The sequence below is a fragment of the Ciconia boyciana genome, chromosome 1, assembly GCF_034638445.1.
Source record: "Ciconia boyciana chromosome 1, ASM3463844v1, whole genome shotgun sequence".
In the NCBI taxonomy this organism is placed as follows: Eukaryota; Metazoa; Chordata; class Aves; order Ciconiiformes; family Ciconiidae; genus Ciconia; species Ciconia boyciana.
Genome location: NC_132934.1, coordinates 46,382,283 through 46,404,699, shown reverse-complemented (window position 1 = coordinate 46,404,699; position 22,417 = coordinate 46,382,283). Strand labels below are relative to the sequence as shown.

At 36.5% G+C, this 22,417-nt stretch overlaps 1 protein-coding gene across 3 annotated transcripts in view; it reads right to left on the bottom strand.

The window, feature by feature from the left end:
- The window catches only part of TMTC2 (transmembrane O-mannosyltransferase targeting cadherins 2), a 259,847-nt gene that overhangs the window by 87,406 nt on the left and 150,024 nt on the right, over positions 1–22,417 (bottom strand). For all 3 annotated transcript variants that reach the window (XM_072864568.1, XM_072864577.1, XM_072864586.1), the window contains exon 4: positions 1,797–1,911. In XM_072864568.1, the coding sequence (XP_072720669.1) occupies positions 1,797–1,911 (115 nt within the window). The remainder of the gene's footprint in view (positions 1–1,796; positions 1,912–22,417) is intronic.

The window sequence follows — 22,417 nt, the reverse complement described above, 5'->3', positions numbered from 1 at the left end:
GGTAACTTCATGCCCTATATATTCCAACCAGCATTTCAGTTAAATTCCTTTTACACAGATTCAGTAGAATTCCAAGAAATTTTCTATTCAATAGAAATGAAGGTTTGTAGGCATATATTTTGTATATCAATGGAAAGCTGGAAGATTATCAGCTTTTTCTGAGAACAGCAAAACTACTGAAATCTGATTTCTTTTATATCCCTGTCTTTATTGTCCAACCCCCCTTCCTCTTCTTACCCTAGTATTAACTTCAGTTTCCCTCTATGACACAGTGAGTCAGTAAGAGACAAAAGTACTGTATAGGCATACAAAAAATTTTAATAGTTATAGTTTTCATCCCCAAAATGAATGGTGTACAAGAAATTTAGGAGTATCAATCTTGTCACTTTTTTCCCTACAATCTTCTGCTGGGTTCAGAAGTTATTTTTTAAATGTGAGCAGAAGGAGTTTCTTCTTAAAAATATGCTTTTGACATTCTCTATTGCCTACAGAGACAAAAAAATTATGTGCATACGTGTATGTGTGTAATTGTATGATTATTAAAAATATACATATTTTAAGATATGAATTTGATTTTGGAACAGAAATTCTATCATTAATTTATTCTGAGTTTCCAGTATGTTTACCTGTACGGCAAATTAATGAAATGGGCAACTTATTCCTTGTTAAACAAGGAAAACAGAAGAAAAACTCTATTATGGTAAACTTAAATTTCAGATATTATAAAGGACTATTTTAAACTAGACTTACAGGCAGAACATTATTTGTTCATTGGTTTATTTAAAGAGGCTTACTATTTGCATTTAGTTTTTGCACACGTTGTTTCTCTCACATACATACTTTTCTACCACACATGGGACTTTATTTTCATACTACTACCTAATGAACGGTAGTCACCTGGATTTTGTTCTCCACACACATCGTGAAACAACAGCGTAGGGCTATTGAAGGTGACACGCCTGCCTCGCAGCAGAGCCCCGCTCCAGGGGCTCAGGCTGGGTGGGTGATGGCAGGAGGGGAAGGAAGGAAGGGCAGAAGGAAGGGCGAGCCCCGGCACGACAAGCAGTGCAGTGCAGGGAGCAGGCGAGATGCCCAGCCAGGACACCCAGAGAATCAGCCCCCTCACTGCTGGGGCACGCGGCACGATCACGTTTTAGCTTAGCACGACGCTAGCTTCTGTGTTCATGATTCAGTACGTTAATGAGTTGGGAAATCTTTTTCCCCGCTGTATAATTATTTTGATGCTCATGGTATTTATTCTCTTACCCACCTACAATAGGAGTCTAGTAATTAAACTATCTTGAACCTATGCTGCTCTTAAGTCAGTCACAGGAGAAACGTAATTTGCTATTTTAACATTTTAGACCTCTGAAGCTAACCGAGGGGTATTGGCTTGTGCTAGGAAGTGCTTACACCCACTCCCCCCACCAAGTGTTATTCAGATTGAAAAAAGAAGTCTAAATAACACCTCTATATTTTAGCAGAGTCAGAAACAGATGGAGTGCTACTGTTGCCAGCTCATCTATCCATAATTTGTTCAGTGTGGGGGTTTTTTTTGCTTCTTTTAAAGCAAACAGATTTGTAAGTTTACCTTCTCCATACCCAATACATGAATATACGATAATGTTGACCAAGAAAAGTTCCTGTCCACCCCATAGTTTAAGAAGCATGATTAATGAAATTACTATTGCAAAGCAACAGCTAACATCATCTCCATTTCCAGTAAGTAAATCAATAGCTCCATTCACAACAGGTTTCACAGACAATCCAACCCCAGGAAAGCCACGCATACTTACAAATTATAAAGCATATCAGCCATGTTGCTGCGGTAGTACAAGGCATTTCTATAGGCGCTTTCAGCTTCAGAAATCTTGCTCTGGCTCTTGAGAACATTTCCAAGGTTACCCCATGCTGTCAAGAGGAGAAAACAGTATTCAGAAAGAGCTACAATCCAATTACACATGAGACAGTATCTGAGTACCAGGAAGTTCCTCAGGGAGACAAACCCCACAAAGAAACTATTTTTATGGAAGGGGAGGGGAGGTTGGTTTTCCCCCAGTTCTCTGGATCTCTGCATCTTACTGTGAGACTCACATTTCGTAGCAGTGATTTGCATACATTCTGCATACATATAGCTTTTGGGTGGGAAAAGGATCTTTAAGAACAAAATATGTCTCTGTGCTTTAGAAACTCTTGTAGCAAAGGGAAAGGGCTGTTTTATTTTATATTGCCTCTAAATAAAAATCCCTAGAGTAAAATGTGGAACTGGGGCATCTTCATAGTTTTATCTTTTTTTTAAGCCTATCTACTCAAAACAGCAAGACATTTTCCCAGAGTAGACACAGCTCTCACTGAAGTATGAAAATTGACCTATGACACAGGAATTGAAAGAATGGTTAGGTAAGTAACCAGGATTAAAAGTATGCCATATGGATATAAACATACTACACAGATCACTAAAATGCATTTTTTCTACTTGGAAAACATGTGGTTCCTTTCCATACAATTTATTATGTTATACAATGTGCTTTTATATCCCATCTATAAAAGACTTGAGGTAAAAAAATATTTAAGGGTCCACATGTGTTCCCTTTGCAGTTTTGTTGAGTGGCACAAAAACTGTACTTACAAAAGAAACTGGAACTAATGTTTTATAGAAAACACAGCCCATGTTATTCACAATTTAGGAAGCTAATTTAACTGGCGTTGTAATTATAGTCTGTGTGTATACATGAAAAAAACACATTATGCTTATAAATACATCAAAGTTGTTTCATAAAACAATTCTACTTTCACAAATATTTTTTTTTATGAGCAAGAATAATGGAAAGATGATGCATGTCCTTTCCGCCAAACACACAATATATGGCAAACTATTCTTCTCTCCAGATGCACTAACCATAAACATTAGCTCAAGCAGCAGTTAAACTCTGCTTCTTCAGTTACTCAAGCCCTGGTTTTTACAGGAATTTGTATCGATCCTGAGTAATGCAAACTTTCAATGTAGTTTTAACATAACACTGCTAAATAGGTTGATAATTATTTCAGATACGTGTTTTTTTCCTTAGAAAGTGCATTGGTTTCAAGCTGCTGTGGTTTGCTGCAGAAGCATCCTGCCGCAGGGATGGAAACAGCAGCAAACACAGCATTTTCCTCTGAGCAGAATAAACTAATCATAGCTGGGAAAAAACTGATAGAATCCTTTTAGGATTCACAAAAATAACGTCATCCAACTATGCACAACTTATTTTGTAAAGACAAAGAAAAAAAATAAATACAATATTTCCATGAGAAAAGAAGCTATCACTTCTGTGAGTCACTTCATTTTAGCCTGATATTTTATAAGATGAGAAATAATTCAAAAGTTATTTATCACTAAATTGACAAAAGTCACAAAAATGTTCCATCATTCCTTTGTTTAATGAAATAAGGCTGCTAAAAGTATTCTCAGATTCACTCAATTTTTACACTCTTTGCTAGCATATATGCAGAATCCTGAATTTATTTTGCCATTACTGCTACTACTCTTTTTTACATATAGAAAACATTTCAGAAGCATCAATTAAGGTGACTACCTAGCTTGTAAGCATTAACACTTGTAAGAAAAACACAGACTTTTATTTTTTTAAACTCATTTGTGAAAATACACTCTGATGTTGCTTCTGCAGTATATGACCATCCAATTTCCAACAGTTGTATGTTCCATATAATCTGTAGCTAGTGTTGTTTTCACTCCGATCTTCCATAACAGAGCATCACATAAAATGACCATTTGGACTACTAATAATTTCCTGCTATATAGCTGCTTGCTCCCAACCACTTTGAAGTTCAGTAAATGAAAGGATGTACAGAAGAATGATTCAGTTAATCTTTTCATCTGTTAGACTGGAAAAACCCTATTAACACTGTTAAATGTAATAGTTTCTCCGCTAGGCTTCATTTCATTCTGTATGCTGTATTATTTATCTGAGTTAACATAATTTTTAAGGCAACACTTTATTTTACATTCTGCAAAATAATCTGTGTCATGTTTTTAATATCAATCAATATTTAATCTGCTTTATTTCATTTGAAATGTATTCCACTTAAGACTTTTGTCTAAACTTGTAAAACTGTGAATGATTAATTTAACTTAATGTGATATACTAGAAGAAGTGATAGTAGCAGAAAACAGCAAACATAAAACATGATAATCTCGCAATTTATCATTGAAAGAAATGTGAAAACCAAGGTCTTTTTATACTTCCCCAAACTATAAAAGCTTGGTATAAATCTTCACATCTATTTAAACACAGAATTAGTTAGATGAATGACCTAGTTCTGGCTGGAGATGAAGCTACGTGGAACATTTTATAGAATAAATGTTTATTTGTAAAGATCATACTCATAGCCCTAGAAGTTATGAACAGCTGTTATCTGCAGCAATCACATCCTCTTGGTTGTAGGTATATGAGGGACAGAAAAAGATGGTCTACACAGAAAAGAGGCTACGTCAGCTACTGAAGGAACTTCACTCCTTTTTTGTCTTAAGTAGTGCAACTAACCTTAGGAAAAACAAAGAATTTCAATTATTAACTACATCTCTGGCATCCAATTTCTCAATCCATATCTCAAGACAAATTTCTCCTGCAAAAGTGTAACAACGTTGGTTCAACGATGTGCACATTCAGAAATAGAAAAAAAATTATACCTGGTCATGAAGCCACATCCCTATTAAAAACATACTCTATGACTCCAACTAAATTTCAGCACTCAACTACTTTCCATTTGTATGTGGTGAGAAATTAAAAATTAATATTCTCAAAAGAAAAAGAAACTAGGTCAGTAATTCTGGAATTTAGAATGGATTTTTATTCCACTTATTTTTACTATATATTTTTCATATAAAATCTGTAATACTTGAAATTGCAAAAGGGAACATTTAATATTCAGAAGATGCTAAAATATATATATACACCACGATTGAATCCTTAATTACAAATTCTGTTTTTCCCCTACTGGAGATCCTATTCAGCACAAGAGAAAAAACAAGCTGTGAATGAAACAGCTTTGTAATATTTACTTTTTGCCTGCTGCTTAATTCCCTGTGCACCAACAATGAGATCAAAATAGTCCCAAGTCTTTTAGAAATAATATTCCATCATAGCATGGGAACAAAGGTAACATTCACATATCGCATACACCTAGAAAGCAGTCAATCCATTCAAACTTTACTTCATTGCCTACTTGTCCATAGATCATACTCAATATAAATAGGCATATTAAAAATTAAATCCATTTCATCATCTTGTATCCTAAGCCAATTATAAACTGAAAAATCTCCTAATGCTTGAGAATTCCTATGCTAGTTACATTTCTTTGCAGGAAAAGAGGAACATTTTAAACAGGTTTTGTTGCTGCTGTTGTTTTAAAATAAATAGCAGGAAAAATTATGTAGCACTGAGTAGGAAAATAAATAATTGTTTAAGTGTTATCATTTTGGCCATATCACACTAGATTTCTATTAAACTAAAGATTACATTTATGCCACCTTGCAGTGAGAGAAGGTCAAGTTCTCAGGCATTTAATTGCTTTCAAAATGAAAATGCATATGACAAATTTCAGCTTCAAATGTAACATGATTAATTTCTCAACTATCTCATAGAAACTGAGGATTAAGATTTAACAAGCCTGAAAAATACAGGTTGGCATATTAAACCTTCACTAAGCACCTTCATTCTGAAACAGAGCAAGACAAACAACAGTGAAGCACGAACAACATTGTCCAATCTCATCTGCCTAGACTTAAGAAGCACATCCTACTAAAGAGAACAGTTGAACTTTCAGCTTGCAATTGAATTATGAAAACAAACGAGAAATGGAAATGAATGTGTGCAAATATCTTCATTTAAATAAATCTTTCCCTTTCTACTGAATCAAGGATCATGCTGTGCTATTCAGTGAAATTGAAATAATAAAGTAACAAAGTCAAGTTTCAGAGAAAAGCACTCAGGTGGTGTAAAAGCATGTATGTTGATTACTTGATCCAATAATTTGCTTTAAAAAAAAAAAAAATTAAAAAAAATCACAAATCATTAACACAGATAACCCGAAGTATTAAAGGAGGATTCTCTTTCCTACCTGTCACCCCCATATAACCCATGAAAAATGAGATAATAAAATCTCTTTGGAAACTCACAACCTATTAACATATCTGTTGCCAAAACACCTCTGCTGAAACATGGAGAGGAAAAAATCCAACTAAAATCCCTTATTAAATCACTGAAATACAACCTGGTAAACTTTTAAAAATAGTATAGCAAACAAAAGGAAAATGCTGTCTTTCCCAGCATGTTATGGCAGGGGGCAAACACTGCCTTTTGTAAACCTTACTAGGAGCAAACATACTGGAAAACTGATGAAATAAAATGTAGGACTCAAAACTAAAAAAATTGATATATGACAAATTACTGAAGTTTTGTAATACTGTTCTCACCTTAAACTATCAGACTTATTCACAAAATAAAAGTTAAAACACAGATTGATGAACGCATCAAAAATGTGAACTAGATTATTACTTGAGTGAAACAAACTACTTGAACAAAGACTGAAGTATTTAGGGAACAGCCAAGTCATTTGTAATCAACTTGTCAGCAGTTCCAAACTAGCAACTTTAGCTCACAGAAAAATGCACATCAAGCCAAGAAAACTTCCACAGAGCTTTACACATATTTATGCATTATTTACTATTCTTTAGCTTGTGAAATTAATAACAGCAGTTCCAGGTTGCATTCCCTCTCTTTATAATCCTTCTGCTTTTCTTCTGACTCATCTCTGAAAAAAAGTGAATGCATAACAATTATCATCTGTTTTTTCATAAATAGAGTTTAGGGATGAAGAGATGCTGGTCCAGAAAAAAAACCCTGTTTCGGGGGGGTTTTTTATTGCAGTGACATCTGTTTTTTGGAAGTTCTGCAAGAGGTCTGTTGTTCTCTATTATCACAATTGCATTTATGTTCCCATGTAATAGCTGTGAAAAAGACACTCCTGGGCAGCATTTATGATAGGGGACACTAACACAAGAATCTTGATACAGTAGGAGTTCAGAAACTGAATCCTTGATTGTAAAAAAACACTAGCACAGCAGACATATTGAATCTGATATTTGAACAAGCAACCCATTTCAGAGCAGTAACAATTTCTTTAGCAATGTAAATATTTCCATGATCCCATTACAGAGGGAGACAGGATAAGTAATTAAAAAAAAAAAAAGTATCTGTCCTACTTCAAAGTAAAAAAAGTTTATAAATTCCTTTCATGTTCAACTTCACTAGAGAAACAGCATTTGCTTTTTTTGTTAATTCTGAGTAGTACTGATCTCTGTCTTCCCTTTTGGAAAGAAAGACTAACTCCCACATATGGCAAAGGACAAGAGAGGGGAGCAAGTATGACCAAGAACATAACAACCAACCCACTTAACTTATGTAAGACCCCTTAAAGAGCAAAGATGTGCAATTTTGAAAAATATTCCCCAATTCCAAACTACACAAAAATGTGATAAGAGAACATATTTTTGAGTCTAACTCCTAAAGGAGTTAAATAAAATAGGCTTTTACCTGACAGGCTTTTGAAGAATATTTTTTATTTCCTCCCTCTCTAAATAAAAGAATGGGAGGAGGGAGATATCATTGCACCGCTGCCAAAAATGGAGTAGAAAGAGAACTACGGTGATTATCAACACAGTTATCAATACCTTAGAGGTGCTTTTACTTTTACTTGGTAAAAGTAATACTGATTGGTATCAACACATGCCACATCAGGTTGATGAACAGTGCAGCTCCTCCACATTCCCCTACTATTGTACACCTAAACCATCAGTAATCTGAACTTCATGAAAAAGTTACTTCTGCTCCCCTGTTTACTTTGCAGACATTAGATTTCCAAGCTCATCAAAGATGATTAGCATGTGGGCCCAACAGAGGCTGCAAAGCTCCAAAGAAGCATCCTTCTCAAAACCTGTTGAAATTCCTAGCCATTATCATTGGTAAGACACTTATTTGGATGATAACTGAAGGGTGAGAATTCTAATTTTACTTTTCTTAAACACTTTCTTCTGTTTCCAATACTGTCCAAAAGGATTTTCCATTTGATTCTATTTCCTTCCAAGGCTTACAAGTCAATTAAAAGTAAGATATGCACATTTTCTGTAAATCAGTTAGCACACTAATAATCTCCTCTTGGTCACAGCATCAGTATTTGAAATTTGCATTACAGTTGGTGCAAAGTTTTATGTTTCCTTTCGTTACAAACTTGTTGAGTAAGACAATCAGAGGGAAACAGGTTAGAACAGTATGACAAACTTTAAAACACTACAAGGAGGAAACAATACTAAATACACTTCCCACTTTGAAATGTTGTGAAGTCTTCCAAGAATTTACATCACAGTATGACTTATTTTCAGTGTGTTTTTTTTCCTGAAATTAGCTACTTAAGTAGTTACCAGTGTAATGTAATCAAATCTGAAAGAACTAAAATAACTTTGCGGAAAACTAGGAGTTTTTACTACTTTCCAGGTGATGCTTCTCATAAAGTGACAAAAATAGCATGGGGAAGATGCCTTTGGCCTTGATGACACTGCATGTATTGAAGGGTGTCAGTTTATATGGGGCTGTCACCATAAAAGGTTTGATGAACACTAAATTAACTTCTGAAAGTTTGGAGCCAAAAATAAAACCAAAACCAAAAAGAAATAACCTCTTCTCTTTTGCTATTAACTTTTATGTGGACTTAATTCCTGGAGCATGACAATCCAGGTCTACAGTTTAGGACTTTTTTTTTTTTTCTTTTTTCTTCTTACCATCTGTTCTTAACACTTTTTCATTTTGCACTATAAATTACCACTTTACAGCTACCAGTATGAAAGTAATGAATTACAAGCATTCACACTTGCCACCTCACCTTGTGGCAATATCACCACAGTGTAGGCAGAGTCAAGTGCAGCAGCATGCTGTGAACCTCTCAGCTCTATGGTAAAGGGGAGCAAACAGAATATTGAATATGCTTGGAACTTTCACTAAGTATGTTTTTCTATTCATACTTAGCACCTACACTGAATATTTCTAGATCAGATATTTCATGAATGAAATTGTTTGGTTTACCACCTATCTGAAGCTCCACATTAACCGCTGAAAGCCACGTACTGCCTTACATAGAGCACTGGACTACTGCTAAGGTTAGACTATTCCAAAATGAGAGCCTTCTGTGAAACAATGCTGACAGCAGAGGATGTCTCAGTAAAAATAAACTTAAAGCAGTATGTGGCTTGCATAGAAAAAAAATTTCTTTTTCTTATGTTCTTCAAGTTTATACCTTTAAAATAGATACATTCCTGTCATCAGATTCAGCTCCCTGATGCTGAAATTACAGGTGCTAAACTGGGAATTAAAAGAGGTATATTCTGTTTCCAGCTCTGTTGCTGGTCTGTTGTTCAGATCTGTTGTTCAGGAAAGATCACGTCCTGATGTCTTTCTATTTGTATTCTTGACATTTGTTACTCATCCATTAATTGCAAGTTTTTTCTACCAAGGATTGTACCTCACTATGGGTTTTCACAGTGCTTACTATAACAATGCAGCTAGACACTAATGGAACATAAATGCACGATAACCTCTGGAGGAATGAAGTAAAGGAAGAAGGGGAAGTCTTCTTGCAATACAGAAGAGAGATGTAAGGAACATTTCCCCACATAATTAGTATTCTCACAAAGTAAGGGCCAAGGAAACTAAGTTACTTACAGTTTATACATTGTGGGAACATTGATATTTGTGTATGCATTTTATATTTTGATCTATGTTCTTAACTTCTGTTAAAGGGTCATCCTTCCTAAAACACATTTGGGAGGAGACAAAGCTTGTGTTTGGTTAAAATAAAAATTTAAAAAAAAAAAAAAAATGTAAAATCTGACATTCCTTTGAGTCTTTTGAGGACTTCTGAGCGTGGTCTACTTCATGAGAAATAAGTTGAAACATTAAGACCAATATCTGTAAATGGAAAATTTATCCTACTGGAAAAAAAAAAGGCTGAGATTTGCAACAGAGGTCAATAAGTTTCCAATATTCAAATATTCCAAATTACCTTTGTTGGGTAATGCATGAAGAAAGAGCATGGCACTAGTTATATCATTCACATTTGAAAGGTTATAACCATAGCTATAAAGAACAACGCCTTTTCCTCTGTGTTGAAAGGTTAAATTCATCAGCAGCTTATGGCTTTTTCCTTTCAAGCGTACTACTTGATAAAGCAGAGTGGTGCTCCAGTCTTTAGCATTCACATTTTATCAGGCAATCACTTTGTTCCAGAGGGGGAAAGAGTTTCACGAACGGAGGCACAATAGGTTTCCCCAATACAAATTCTGAAAGCTCAGTTGCACACTCAAAAAAAGGCAATAAAGAGAGCAGCATTTTAAATAGTTTTTCTGCAATACAGACCCACTATCTCTCACAAAGATATTCAGAAGATCAATTAGATCATGTTTGTTAAGTGGTTTGAGGACAGAAAAGTTCACGTAAATGCTAAAGGTTACTACTTTGAAAGTGGAACAGGTTTTGCATAAGTTCTGCATTATGGTTTGTACAAGGTATTTACATTTTTCCTATTATTCCAAAGAAATAATGGGGTTTTTCAAAATATGTCATAAATTCATTCATACCATTTGCAATAATTTTCCTCTAAAAACTTCTCTTGTTAATAGACACCTTTTGATCAAATTACCTCATTTTGCTAACTCAACAGCAAAAGTGCCCTGTTTCTTGCTTCCTAAAGGGGTAAATGGTTTCTATATACCCATAATTTATGAGTTTAATCTACTTTATACATTAATTTTTTTTATATCAGTGGGTATGTGGTAATGTTGAGACAGACTGTATTAGAGATTTACCACCTCCTAACTTTCATATATTCTTCTTCTTTTTATTAAGAGTGTTATTTATATCGTTTGTTCAACACTTCATTTGTTGATCAGTTCCAGGGCTTTTGGAATGACAGCAGGTGAAAGAAAAACATAATTGAAAACTATGCAGAGGTCTGAAACCTGTCCAACACCTTGTCAGCATGGGTACTGAACCAACTGACTTTTGGCAGGCAGTGCTTCAGTTTTGTTTCTTAGTTTTGAAACTCTGATGCAAATGGGTATGAATGCATGACGCTCTCTACTACACTCAGCAACGCTGCCTGATATACCCGCTTCACTTGCTGTGTTACAGAAAATTAACTTTTCCTCCTCAAAGGATAGCACAGTGGCTCTGTCAGCTCAATGAACCTGAAAGATGAGACTGAGCAGCTGGTAAAGTGTTCTTGGGCTTCACCATTTACTCTATTTAGTCTAGAGTATGGACTCTTCATTCTGCCTAGGACATACTTGCAGATTTCAGTAATCCAATTAGCTTTAATGAACCTAATCTCAGGTGTGTGAGAGCTCCACAATCTGGCTGAATAGTAAATATCACATTCACAGAGTCTTCAGCAAGCACCCAGAATAAAGCAAACCATCAAAGAAAAATCATAGGTATCCTCACATACTCACACTTCTGCTAGACACCCTGATTCACTACATGTGACAGACGACTGCATGAAGAAATTCTCACCAGTACCTTCGTTGGAGGTGCCACAGGATCAAATAACACTTCCTTACTGTTTTTAGTTATGAATCAACAATGTAAAATATTTTCAAGGTAACATTATAGAAACTCTTAACAGCATAGCCCTCACTCAGTGTTAGTCAACAGACAAGTTCAGGAAGAAACATGCTTCCCAACCACTCTTTGCTCAGATGGAGGTACCACCTCACGTCTCCCAGGAGCTGCCTCAGTGCAGCCAGCGTGCTACATGGACAGTCTTTCCACTTCTCCCAAAAAAGACAGACAATAGCCTAGACAAAGCTGTCCTGTAAACCAGATTCAGCCCATAAAGCTACTGCTCATCCTGCAGAACCTCTAAAAAGATTCAAACCAGAAATCACAACCTCACTGCAACTTTGTAGGTATTCTTTATAAATAAACAAATAAAGACAAAACCAACACACACATTGTTCTGGATACGTCCTCCCATTTTCCAATCTTTGTACAATTCAGTTTTGTTTAATATCACAACTCTGATGACGATACTCTGATTAAGCTAAAACTACTGCAAGATCACAGACTTGTTGACAATACAATCGTCTTCTACCTTCCAGGCTGTGCTGGCACACCCCAACGCATCAGGAAATAGCTTTTCATCTGACAGAAAGGTAATAACGAAAGACTGATAAACATAGATTACATTTCATTTCAACGGAAATCCCGTTGTCAAAGGCGATAACTGCTGGAGGTTACTTCAGGGCAGTGTTTCATGACACAGCGGCTCCAGTGGAATTACCCTTTTAAGGAACTCCTGCACCTACCACCCTCTGGTCCATCCAGTTCTGCCACCCCATCCCTCATGCTAAAATGATTTTTGGGAACGCTATGGTATGAATCAGATGAATAAACTGATCCAGGTTAGAAATAAAAAAGAGAGAAAAGGCAGATCATAGTACCTTTAACATCTAATCTAGTCACTGTTCTGATTCACAGCAGAGCCCAATCACACCTTTGTTTGCACAGCTTCATCAGCTATGCATGCACTGCAAGTGTGTGAACACCGTAAGCCATTACTGTCATAAAGTTCCCATATCATGAAACTTCACAAGGGTCAGGAACCAAGCAGTGAACCAGCACTGACCCAAAACTCTCATAAGGAATTGTATTTTGTAGAGGCAATGGACTCAAATCATTCAAGAAAATGAGAGGAGGCCAGAGCAGCGGGAAAATACAAGTGGAAGAGGAAAACTCTGAGCACCCCAGACACCTCAGGATTAACCCTGAGGAGCTCTTCAGAGCACCAAACTGACTCAGGCAAGGAGGTGACCATGTACTAAATCTGTCAGATTACATAACTTTTTAAAATGCAGGCATGGTTCTAAAAAAAATTATCTATGATACATTTCAAAATCATCACTTATGTCCCAAGTAGTGAACTGTGTAAGCCAGTCTCCTGCAGAAATGGAAGGGTGCACTTAACCTACTGAAATGACAGCCCTAGTCCTCAAAGCCAGAAGTAGAAGGATCACGTTGGCTCCCTTCCAGGAAAGGGGAACAGAGAGGTCAATGTCCCGGAAACATGCCAGAGGAGCCATAGGGCAGGGGCGGTGGAAATCAGCGCTAGGGTTTGTCAAAGCAAGAGAATTGTCAGAGTGCTCAAACGACCTATGTTAGACTTGGAAAAGGCAAATTAGTGCACATCCAGGAAGCAGGCTTTTCATGACAATTTAAGTTGTATGGTTTTGTTTGTTTTGTTTTAAATCACTTATTAAGGCAAGACAGCCTGTGAAGCTTTGCCAGCCAATACATATCCGCAATAGGATGGAAATATAGGTGGCAGGGAAGAAGCTGGGTCATAAAATTACTTTCTCCATCTTTTGCCAGCAGTGAAATTGAAGATACTAAAATGATTAACTAGCATCTTTAACAGTTCATGTTCCAAATATCTTCTGTGTTCTAAGAACTAAAAGAAAAGTTCAGCGTGCTAGAGCATCCAAGCAAAGAGAAGGAAAAGACATTGAGCACTCAGTCCCTCTATTTTGTGATCTTTTCTGTAATTTAAAACAAAACTATGTGCAAGTCTTTTGCGCACACTGTAATTGCATCAGCCATCATTTAATTTTCGCATGTGTGAGGGCTGGCAATGATGACGGTCCAAGTGCTAATAAAACTCCCTGTTACAAAGGAAAGGTACTGGAAATCTTAATGAAATATTTTGTATTTATCTCTCTACACTGGGATTTTACACTGCCAGAAGAGGTATAGAGGCATGTGTGTAAATTACTGTTCTGTCCACACTAAAGGTTAGTTTCTCTACCAGATTTATGTAATGGGACCTCAGGGTGTACTGGTATGAAATCCATTATGGATAGGAAAATGAAGACATGTAACCCATGGTGAAAATCAGTATGTAAAGAAAAATTTTTCACAGTTGACATATTTTGAAAAAAGGTAAAATAATGAAACAATTGGATGACTATCTAATGCATTTAAACAAACATGCTCAGCTTGAGAACCAATCTGGATAATCTTGTTTTCCTCTAATAGCAACTCTTTCCATCTAAAAAAATCAGACTACTACCATAGAACACACGAATATGGACCGAAGGCCTGACTTTTGGCCAAACTGGAAAATAAAATCTATGATTTTCTAGCAAAGAAAATACCGAACTTAATCCATTTCGCTTGATATGCTACAAAAATAGTATCTTGCCAAAGCTAATCCCTCCTTAACCACGGGTGGGGTTTTTTTGCACTGTAGTTTTTACACAGATGAGTTTGTTGAATGATTTTGCAGAGCACCTCAGGGAAAGCAGGGGAAGACATAACAGTCTGATGAGTCCATGTCTCAAAATACGGTAATAGAGTCCATGTCTCAAAACTGTTTATTTCTTTAAATTCTTAGTATACGCAAAAGGAAAAAAAGTCTAGGTAGTAGTTAATAACAGATTCTCTTCCTATCCCCCTGCTATTTAGGATTCACAGATTAGAGATGCTATTGGACTGCATTCAAGGGAAAAAAAAAAAAATAGTATCCTTGTTTCCAGTCCTCTATATATATAAAGGAAGAGTATTGGGCTTTCTGGTATCCTGCTGAAGGAGAAGCAGATATCCCACAGTGACATGGGTTTCAAAGGAAATTACAGCACTACTGAAGAACTGAGGGAGAGAACACTGTCACTAGAGAATAAATTCAGACTTTGAACTGAAGTGCAAACCACTTTCCTTCAGCTCTCCAACATATTTAGCATAACCAGACTGTTTTGCTGAGGCTGGGCTGCCTGTGGGATGCTCAAATGCTCTAGGTAACTATGTCTGTTTCCCAAACAACTTACTAATGGCCATTCCTTCTACACTTTCTAATCATCCAGGTTAGCAGTACCACCCATTTAGAGTGCCCTACACTATTTTCAGAGAGTAGTCTTTTTATGTAACGTTCAAACAATTCCATGATTTCACTTACTAGTTGAGCTTTCTCTTTTAAAGCTGTTATGAGTGGCAGATAGAAAAAGTATTTCCTATTTATTTCAAGCATCCTGTACAACAGTTATCCTTCAAATTCTACCATTTTTGTTATGAACAAAGACACCAAATTTTACCACGGTATACCATACATAATTTATATATGGCAATAACAGACTTATATAGCCATATAAATTTATATATTACTAATTATGTTTTTAAAATATAATTACAGCCTTTGAATTTTTTACTTATGTAAGATCATCTCATTATCAGGTGCACTTCCCCATACAGTAGCTGTTACAAGGGTTATTTTTGATGGTTGGAAACATTCTACAACATTGACAGAAGGTATACTACCTTTACAGTAATTTCTTCTTAAAAAAATAGCCAAACTTAAGTTTCTGACCAAAGTTGAAAATAATAATAGAAGTCAAGGAAAATATCCATGCAACATTTAGTCAAAAGATTAAGTGCCGGAAAGTTCTGGTGAAGGTGTTGGGAAGATTGATGATTAGTTGGTGCTATGTTTCTCTGACAATTACTTCTAAAAAAGTTGACTAAAAAGTATGCCAAGAATCACCGTAATGACTTTGTATCCTGATATTTATTTAGCAACTAGCTTAGTAGGGGTATTATACTGTCATAAATGTGGAGAGATTTTAATACAATAATGAATCATAAATTTTTTTTCAAAATGATCCAATGTCTAATGAAAATACGTAGTATGAGTTCCAGTCCAGAGGGAAAAATTGAGATTAAAGTGGCTTGTTCAAAGGCTAAAGAAGAGCTCACTAGCAAACCTAAAACAAACTCATGAATACTTAATTCCAGATGCTATGCTCATATCACTGATATTTCTTAACAGTGATACTATGCAAAACTTTCATACGTAATTATTAGCAGGTTTTATATTTTTAAAATCTGCTGGTTTATGGCAATCTGTGCACCGAAATTACTCTCTTAAGCCTTGTTTTTCAAAAACAGCATTTTCCATTCACTGCAATGTTATTTGAGTCAGACCTTTACCACTTTTAAAGTGATTTTATTATTATTAAAGTGAAATGAACCAAAGGAGCAAGAAATAATTACTGTGCAGAGTGATATTTTGGGCTATTGGCCCAAAGATGAGTTGGGGTTTTACTGTCAAGGTGCATATAAAGAAAGAATATATGCACCAAAACACTGAAATGCAATCCCAAATGCACAAAGTATTTTTAAATGACCAGTGTGGTGTTTGTTAAAAAACACACTACTCTGTTTAGAAGGCATTAAAAAAGTATGGTGAACAACTAGCTGTGTGCCAGAGCAACAGCTATTGAAAACAAAACTCTAAAGGTATTACAAGAGAACCCAGCTTCTTATCAGCAAAATGTAAGCTCTTAATAAGCATATTTGAAGAATGCCATACATTAAAATATTTCTTCTCCTTTTGTCTCCAGTCATCACTAGTGATACAAAAATATTCATAATCACAGAAAATACTGGTTTACTGCATCCTTTTTGTTTGAGGGAAATATGGCTTCTTTACCTAGTTTACTACAAGGTATTATAACTACTTTTCCTCACTGCACTATTAGTTGGTATTTTCATTGTCTGCTGAAGAAGGAACCTCTTACTAACAGCTACTGTTAGCAAGAAATCATTTTCTAAGAGTAGATAAGGATAATAGCAGCAAGACGTCAAATCAGATGGAAACTGCTTCTAGTATTTACTTCTACCCAAGTGCACAGAACTAGAGCATACAATCTCTACAACGAGAGGCATAGATTTTTTATTTATTTTTTTTTTAAATCAGAGGAGCAACTCTTGGGTGAGAACAAATTTGGGTACCTTTTTAACGATAACAAATTTATGTAAATGGAACAAAACTAACTCACATGATTTTTTTTTCCCCTACACTAATGCTTAAAACAGTTTGCAGAGCAAATACATATGCTAGCTGCATTACTAATTGTAAAATACAGAGGAAATTAACACAACAAACTATTCAACATAGATAACAAATGAAATTTGGTGTTTTAAAAAATACTAAAAATGAGGAGTACATTTTTTGCAGTTCAGACCAAAAGGCAAGTATTATGCTACATAGATGCATAGATAAGCTAAATTCTAAATTCAACTTTAAGAATTCCCTCAATTTTATTTTGCAGATAGTATTAGCAAACTAAACAGTAAACTAATTACATAAAATGACACTAAAACTACAAAATGAAACAAAAATGCAATTGCCACTTTTTTATGACTGCTCAGATGACCGTACAGCTACTCTATACATTGTTCAACTAAGATGCTTCACAATCTGAACTTCATATTCATATCTTGACATTCACATACGCATACAGAAGCAGTCCTTACCAATCCTATGCTAAACTGATGATGGGGGGGTAGGGGAGGAGAAAAAAAAAAAAAAAAAAAAAAGAAAAAAGGTAAATATCCATGAAGTTCCAGGGAGTAAAAATGATCAAGGCTGAATGCTATGCCAAAGATGCCAAAAAAGCAAAGGAAGTTCTTTAAATCTTCTACAGGCACAAATACAGCAGAATGAGGCAGAAGATCTCACAACCCTGTTGCAAAGGGAAAAAAAGAGAAAAGTAAAACAGAGAAAAGGAACATTGTGGTCCAGAAGGGTATTTCAGTATTAGGGTCTCTTCTGAAACCATTAAGCAAAATTGAATGATTCACTCTCGTAAGAACTGGGAGTAGGAGGAAGAATGGAAAGACAGAAGGAAAGTGGCTCTCTATATTCTTATGGAACAATTTGTACATTCTTCTCTGTCAACACCATGTCTTGGTCTTATTGCTGCCCACTGAGAACAACAGGGTAATCGATGTAAGAAGCAAGATGCTAAGAACAGGATTTTTAACTCTAAGTAGGACTATAAGAGGCAATATTAATTTTAAACCACAGATTATCTGAATGATTTTGCCAGAAAGAATTTTTCTTTTATTTTTTTGTTAGTCTTTGCATCAATCACCTACCAGGAACATCTAGGCAATTTGACTCCAACAGTAGAGTTTATTTGAACCAAGAAACTCAACCCTGTCACCCCAACTTTGTCTTCACGTAACAGATATTAAGGAATTATTTTTTTTTCCCTGCAGAACTGAGTCAGGAAAGAAAGGAATCATATACATCTGAGCAACATGCAGAACTGATTCTGAAGCCAAAAGCTCTAATGCCAACTTAAACCAGTGCCATGTGCGAGATGGGGCTTATCAGACAGGTATAGCACCACAATAATGTCGTAATACTGCTTTTGGAAGCAGCCTAATATCTGTTTCTTGCTGTATGTTCCACTGCAAAAAGAGTAGTCACATATATGAATTTAGCAAGACTTGAATGCATGGTTAAGTTAAGCACCCACTTGGTGTAGCAGGTCAACTAGTTCCAGGAAGGATCTTCAAAGCTTACTTACAAATATCAAAGCAAACACCAGGAGACTAAAATTTCATCAGTAAATATGACCAAGCAACTAATACCTCTGCAGCAGTCTAACAGTCTAAGCCTCTCTCTGTTATCTTCTACTTCTTTAATCAGTGTCTATTGCAGTACAGCAAATATATCTGAACATCAAAGATCATTATGATGTGGACTTCAAGGTACAAAATGGCCTGGAGGAAAAAGATTATGCTTTTTGAAGCCAATTTTTGGTACTACAGAGAAAACTAGAGATAACAAGGCATAATGAGAACAATTATTTGGTGCGTCATTATAATTTTGTATTAAACACAAGGTAATCATCACCACAGAACGACACTCAGTCTAATTGAAAAAGATGTGACAGCTACCACCCATTTTTAACTTTTTTGTTTGTTTTTACATTTTGGGAGGCTTCCTTCGCTATAAAAGAACACTCAAATAATGTGAGCTGTTTCATATCAATTGGGCTGCTCATTAAGTTGAAGGCAGCACAGAGAAACACTTGTGCCTTTCCCTCCCTAGTGTCAAAACATGTATACAGCCACTTCAGGATCCATAAACTACAGTAATCAATCTTGCCTATTTTTCCCTCAAGTGCTGACAAACTGTAACGAGGCAAAGCTCAGATCACTTTAAAGATATTTGAAACACTAGTCATAACCAAAACTGCAGATGAACAAGCCCAGTAACAGATGCAGCTAAGGCATCCCAAGTCCTCATTACCACTCCACCAGCTAAGGGCCAGCAGCTGCCTGCTGCAGCAAGGCAGCCAGGAAAGCCGGCACGTGCATGGCAGCTCAGAGGCAGTGCCACCACCTTCTACTCACTTGGCTCTCCCAGGGTGTATTAGGGGGTTTAAGAGATGAGCCATTCACCCTGCTTTTGAGTATTTTTTCCACATTGTCAGTGACTGACAAGAACAGCTTGGAGAAATGTAAATTACAGAAAGGCTGTGGCTGCCTGCGGGGGTAGGGGCTTTCTCACCTGGGGCAGAACACTACTTCTCTGCCTGCACTGCCTGCAAGGTGCCCATGAGGGGGCCCGGCAAGGCGCCAATCGCCCATTTCTTCACTGAGGTCTGAAGATGGGGAAGCCACTGAACAACTTTGCCTGAAAGTCCCACAGCAGCAGAGGAGATTATATTCTTACGCGTACTACAGCGCAGAGGGACCTGATTATAAACCATCACCATGTGAGACAACTCCATTTCCAAAGCAGTTCAGTTGCATTAGTACACAAATGCACCTGTGTTAACAGCTTGCCTCTCAAATGACCTTACTAATACAGCACATCAGCTCAATGTTGTCACACAGCATCCAACTGCAGAGCGGCTTTCATCCTGCTAGGCCAGAATACAGATGGATCTGGAACAAAACAGAGCAGCTCCTTCCTTTAGCAAAACTGGTCTTTGCAGATTTCTACTTCTTTATCAGTTCCCACACAGGGAGTTTTTGAAGGGATCCCTCTTTGCTTTATAGCCTAGGACAGAAGCAGCTCTTGTTCCGAAGCTCTTTGCAGGAGAAGAGAGGAAAGGCAGAACCATCAGGGATAATGATCCCACCGCTCAAAAATGATCAGAAGTAAGAAAATACTCATGAGGAGAAACGGCTGCGAGTCGAGGAAAACAGAAATGAGGAGTGGCAGCCTCTTCTTAATAGGCTAAAAGGAAGGAAAACACTTCTCCACTCTACCGTTTGACTGAGCAGTCCATTGTCTCACTGTCTGAATAGCCTATTTATCAGTAGCATTCATAAAACTAAAAAAAAAAAGAGGCAAACAAAAATAAATTGTTTTTCCTACGTCAACCTCATTTAATTACTGAAGAGTAGTTTGAATTGTTGATCTCCTAATGCTTTGGCGGGATTGGCAGCCAGTCTAGTCCAGTCAGGCTTGCCTGATTCTATGAGAAATAGAAAATAAAATTAGCATAGTCAAAGCCAGGGATAATCTAGGAAGTATTCACAATAATGAATAGAGTTGGGTGACAGGTCGCTTTTGCTCGGAGTTTCTGATACCCAGCCCTGCTACAATGTGTGTGGGCTAGTAAATATTCAGCAGAAGTTTAACAGGATATTTTAAGGAGATTTACAGTCAGCTCAGTCATGTCTATATCACCACACTGACATGCTGTCTTTGCTTTTGCATATCTTACAAGAAACTTAATATCAGCTTATATGGCAAGAAACCAGACAATCATATATACATAAGTCTGTGCATACTGAGATGTGTATGATGAAAATAGCTTGCCTTGTCTCCTGGGAGCATAATACCCAGTAGTCTAATTTCCAGACAACATTGCAGCCAATCCTACTGCTACACAAAAACTAGACTTTTTTTTATTTATTTTTATTTTTTTTAATCACAAAAACTGGCTCAAAGCAAGCAGACAACTATTAATATAGTCTGGGATAGCTGGGGATCTCCACCAAGGACAAAAATGGAACATACATTAACTAGTGCACACACACTCTTTTCTTTCCGAGGAATGCCAATGTTTTAATGCAAGCTTTACATCGTCACTAAACTAGTGTCACAGCATCATATAATCACTCTGGTATCCTGTCTCGCTGTTCAGTTACTTCTCTTCATTTCTTGCTCTCCTGCACTAGTTTTGAAAAAAAGTAAAATAAATGGGATGTGCTTGTTCACAGTTAACAAAAAGTCACTTACTGCAGCAACAAGTTTAATAATTTTACCTAGGGTGACAGAGCATGTGAAGAAGAGTTACAAAATCAGACTGATGATTGACAAGCTACTATAATGCTGCTTTGCAAGGCATCTTAGCTGCCAAATCTACTTTTTCACTCCCTATCAGCTCACAGCAACACCTGCATTTGCCTCTTACTATCACAGCTTTTAGACTATGGCATGATATAACTGTCTAAGCAAGAAGCGTATCTCTGTCAGCAGATGACTTTGCATCATATAACGGGCTTCTGAGCAGAGAACTGGAAAAACTCAAGTGCAATATGTTCAAGCACTGTCAAATTTTTCTTTCACAGAAAGGCAAAGCAATCAAGTCATTCCTTCTCACTTCTGATGAATTGTAAATAACGAAGGTTTAGTCAATGCCTACATTGCACTCACAGGTGGTATTTTGACTGTTCTCATATAAACTTGCTCGTGTGCCAAGAGCAGTACAGCCAGGCAACATGGAGTTCAGGATCCCAGCTGGATCTGCCATATAGACTGAAACCACAGAGCCACAGCTAAACATTGTTACTGATCCCTAAACTAGCCCGTTTACTGCCTGTTTCGATGTTGTTTACACTAGCTGTAGTCACATTTCATTACGGCATGGATACAACCTTTGAAAAGAAGTAGCTGGGCAATGTTACGAATAGGTGGCATTTATACATTAACAGAGAGGCATAAGTATTTGACAATAAATCTTTACAGTACTTGTATGCAGGAGGAACTACAGTAATTTCCTAGGCTGAATAATATGACCTCATTTCCTCATTTTTATTATGTAGTATTGACGTTATTTGCATCAGATTAAATAAAAAAATAGCACCTCCCTGATGCTGTCCTTTACTATTTCTTTTATTTTGTAGTCATAGAGAACAGAACATTTGGTGAACATTTGAAAAACCTTCACTAGGGTGATAAATACCAGACTCAAATGGAAAATTACCAGGGTGGGGTCTGCAATACTAATAATGCATCTTAAATTTCAAAATGCAGAACTAAGATCAATGAAAAAGAAAGTATCCTCTTACCTTAGGGTCTCATTTTCTCCATGTTAATGCCAAACTTGTAACACCTAATCAAAACACATTCCTGCTTTTCCTCATTTTTTACTAAAGTACATACTACTGCAACTTAAAAGGACATTTCCTGAAGCATCCTCTTTAGATATAGTCGATAAAATCAGGCAATTCAAAGGCAAAGACAGATAGGAATAAATAAAACATTCACCATAAAGAGCAAAAAT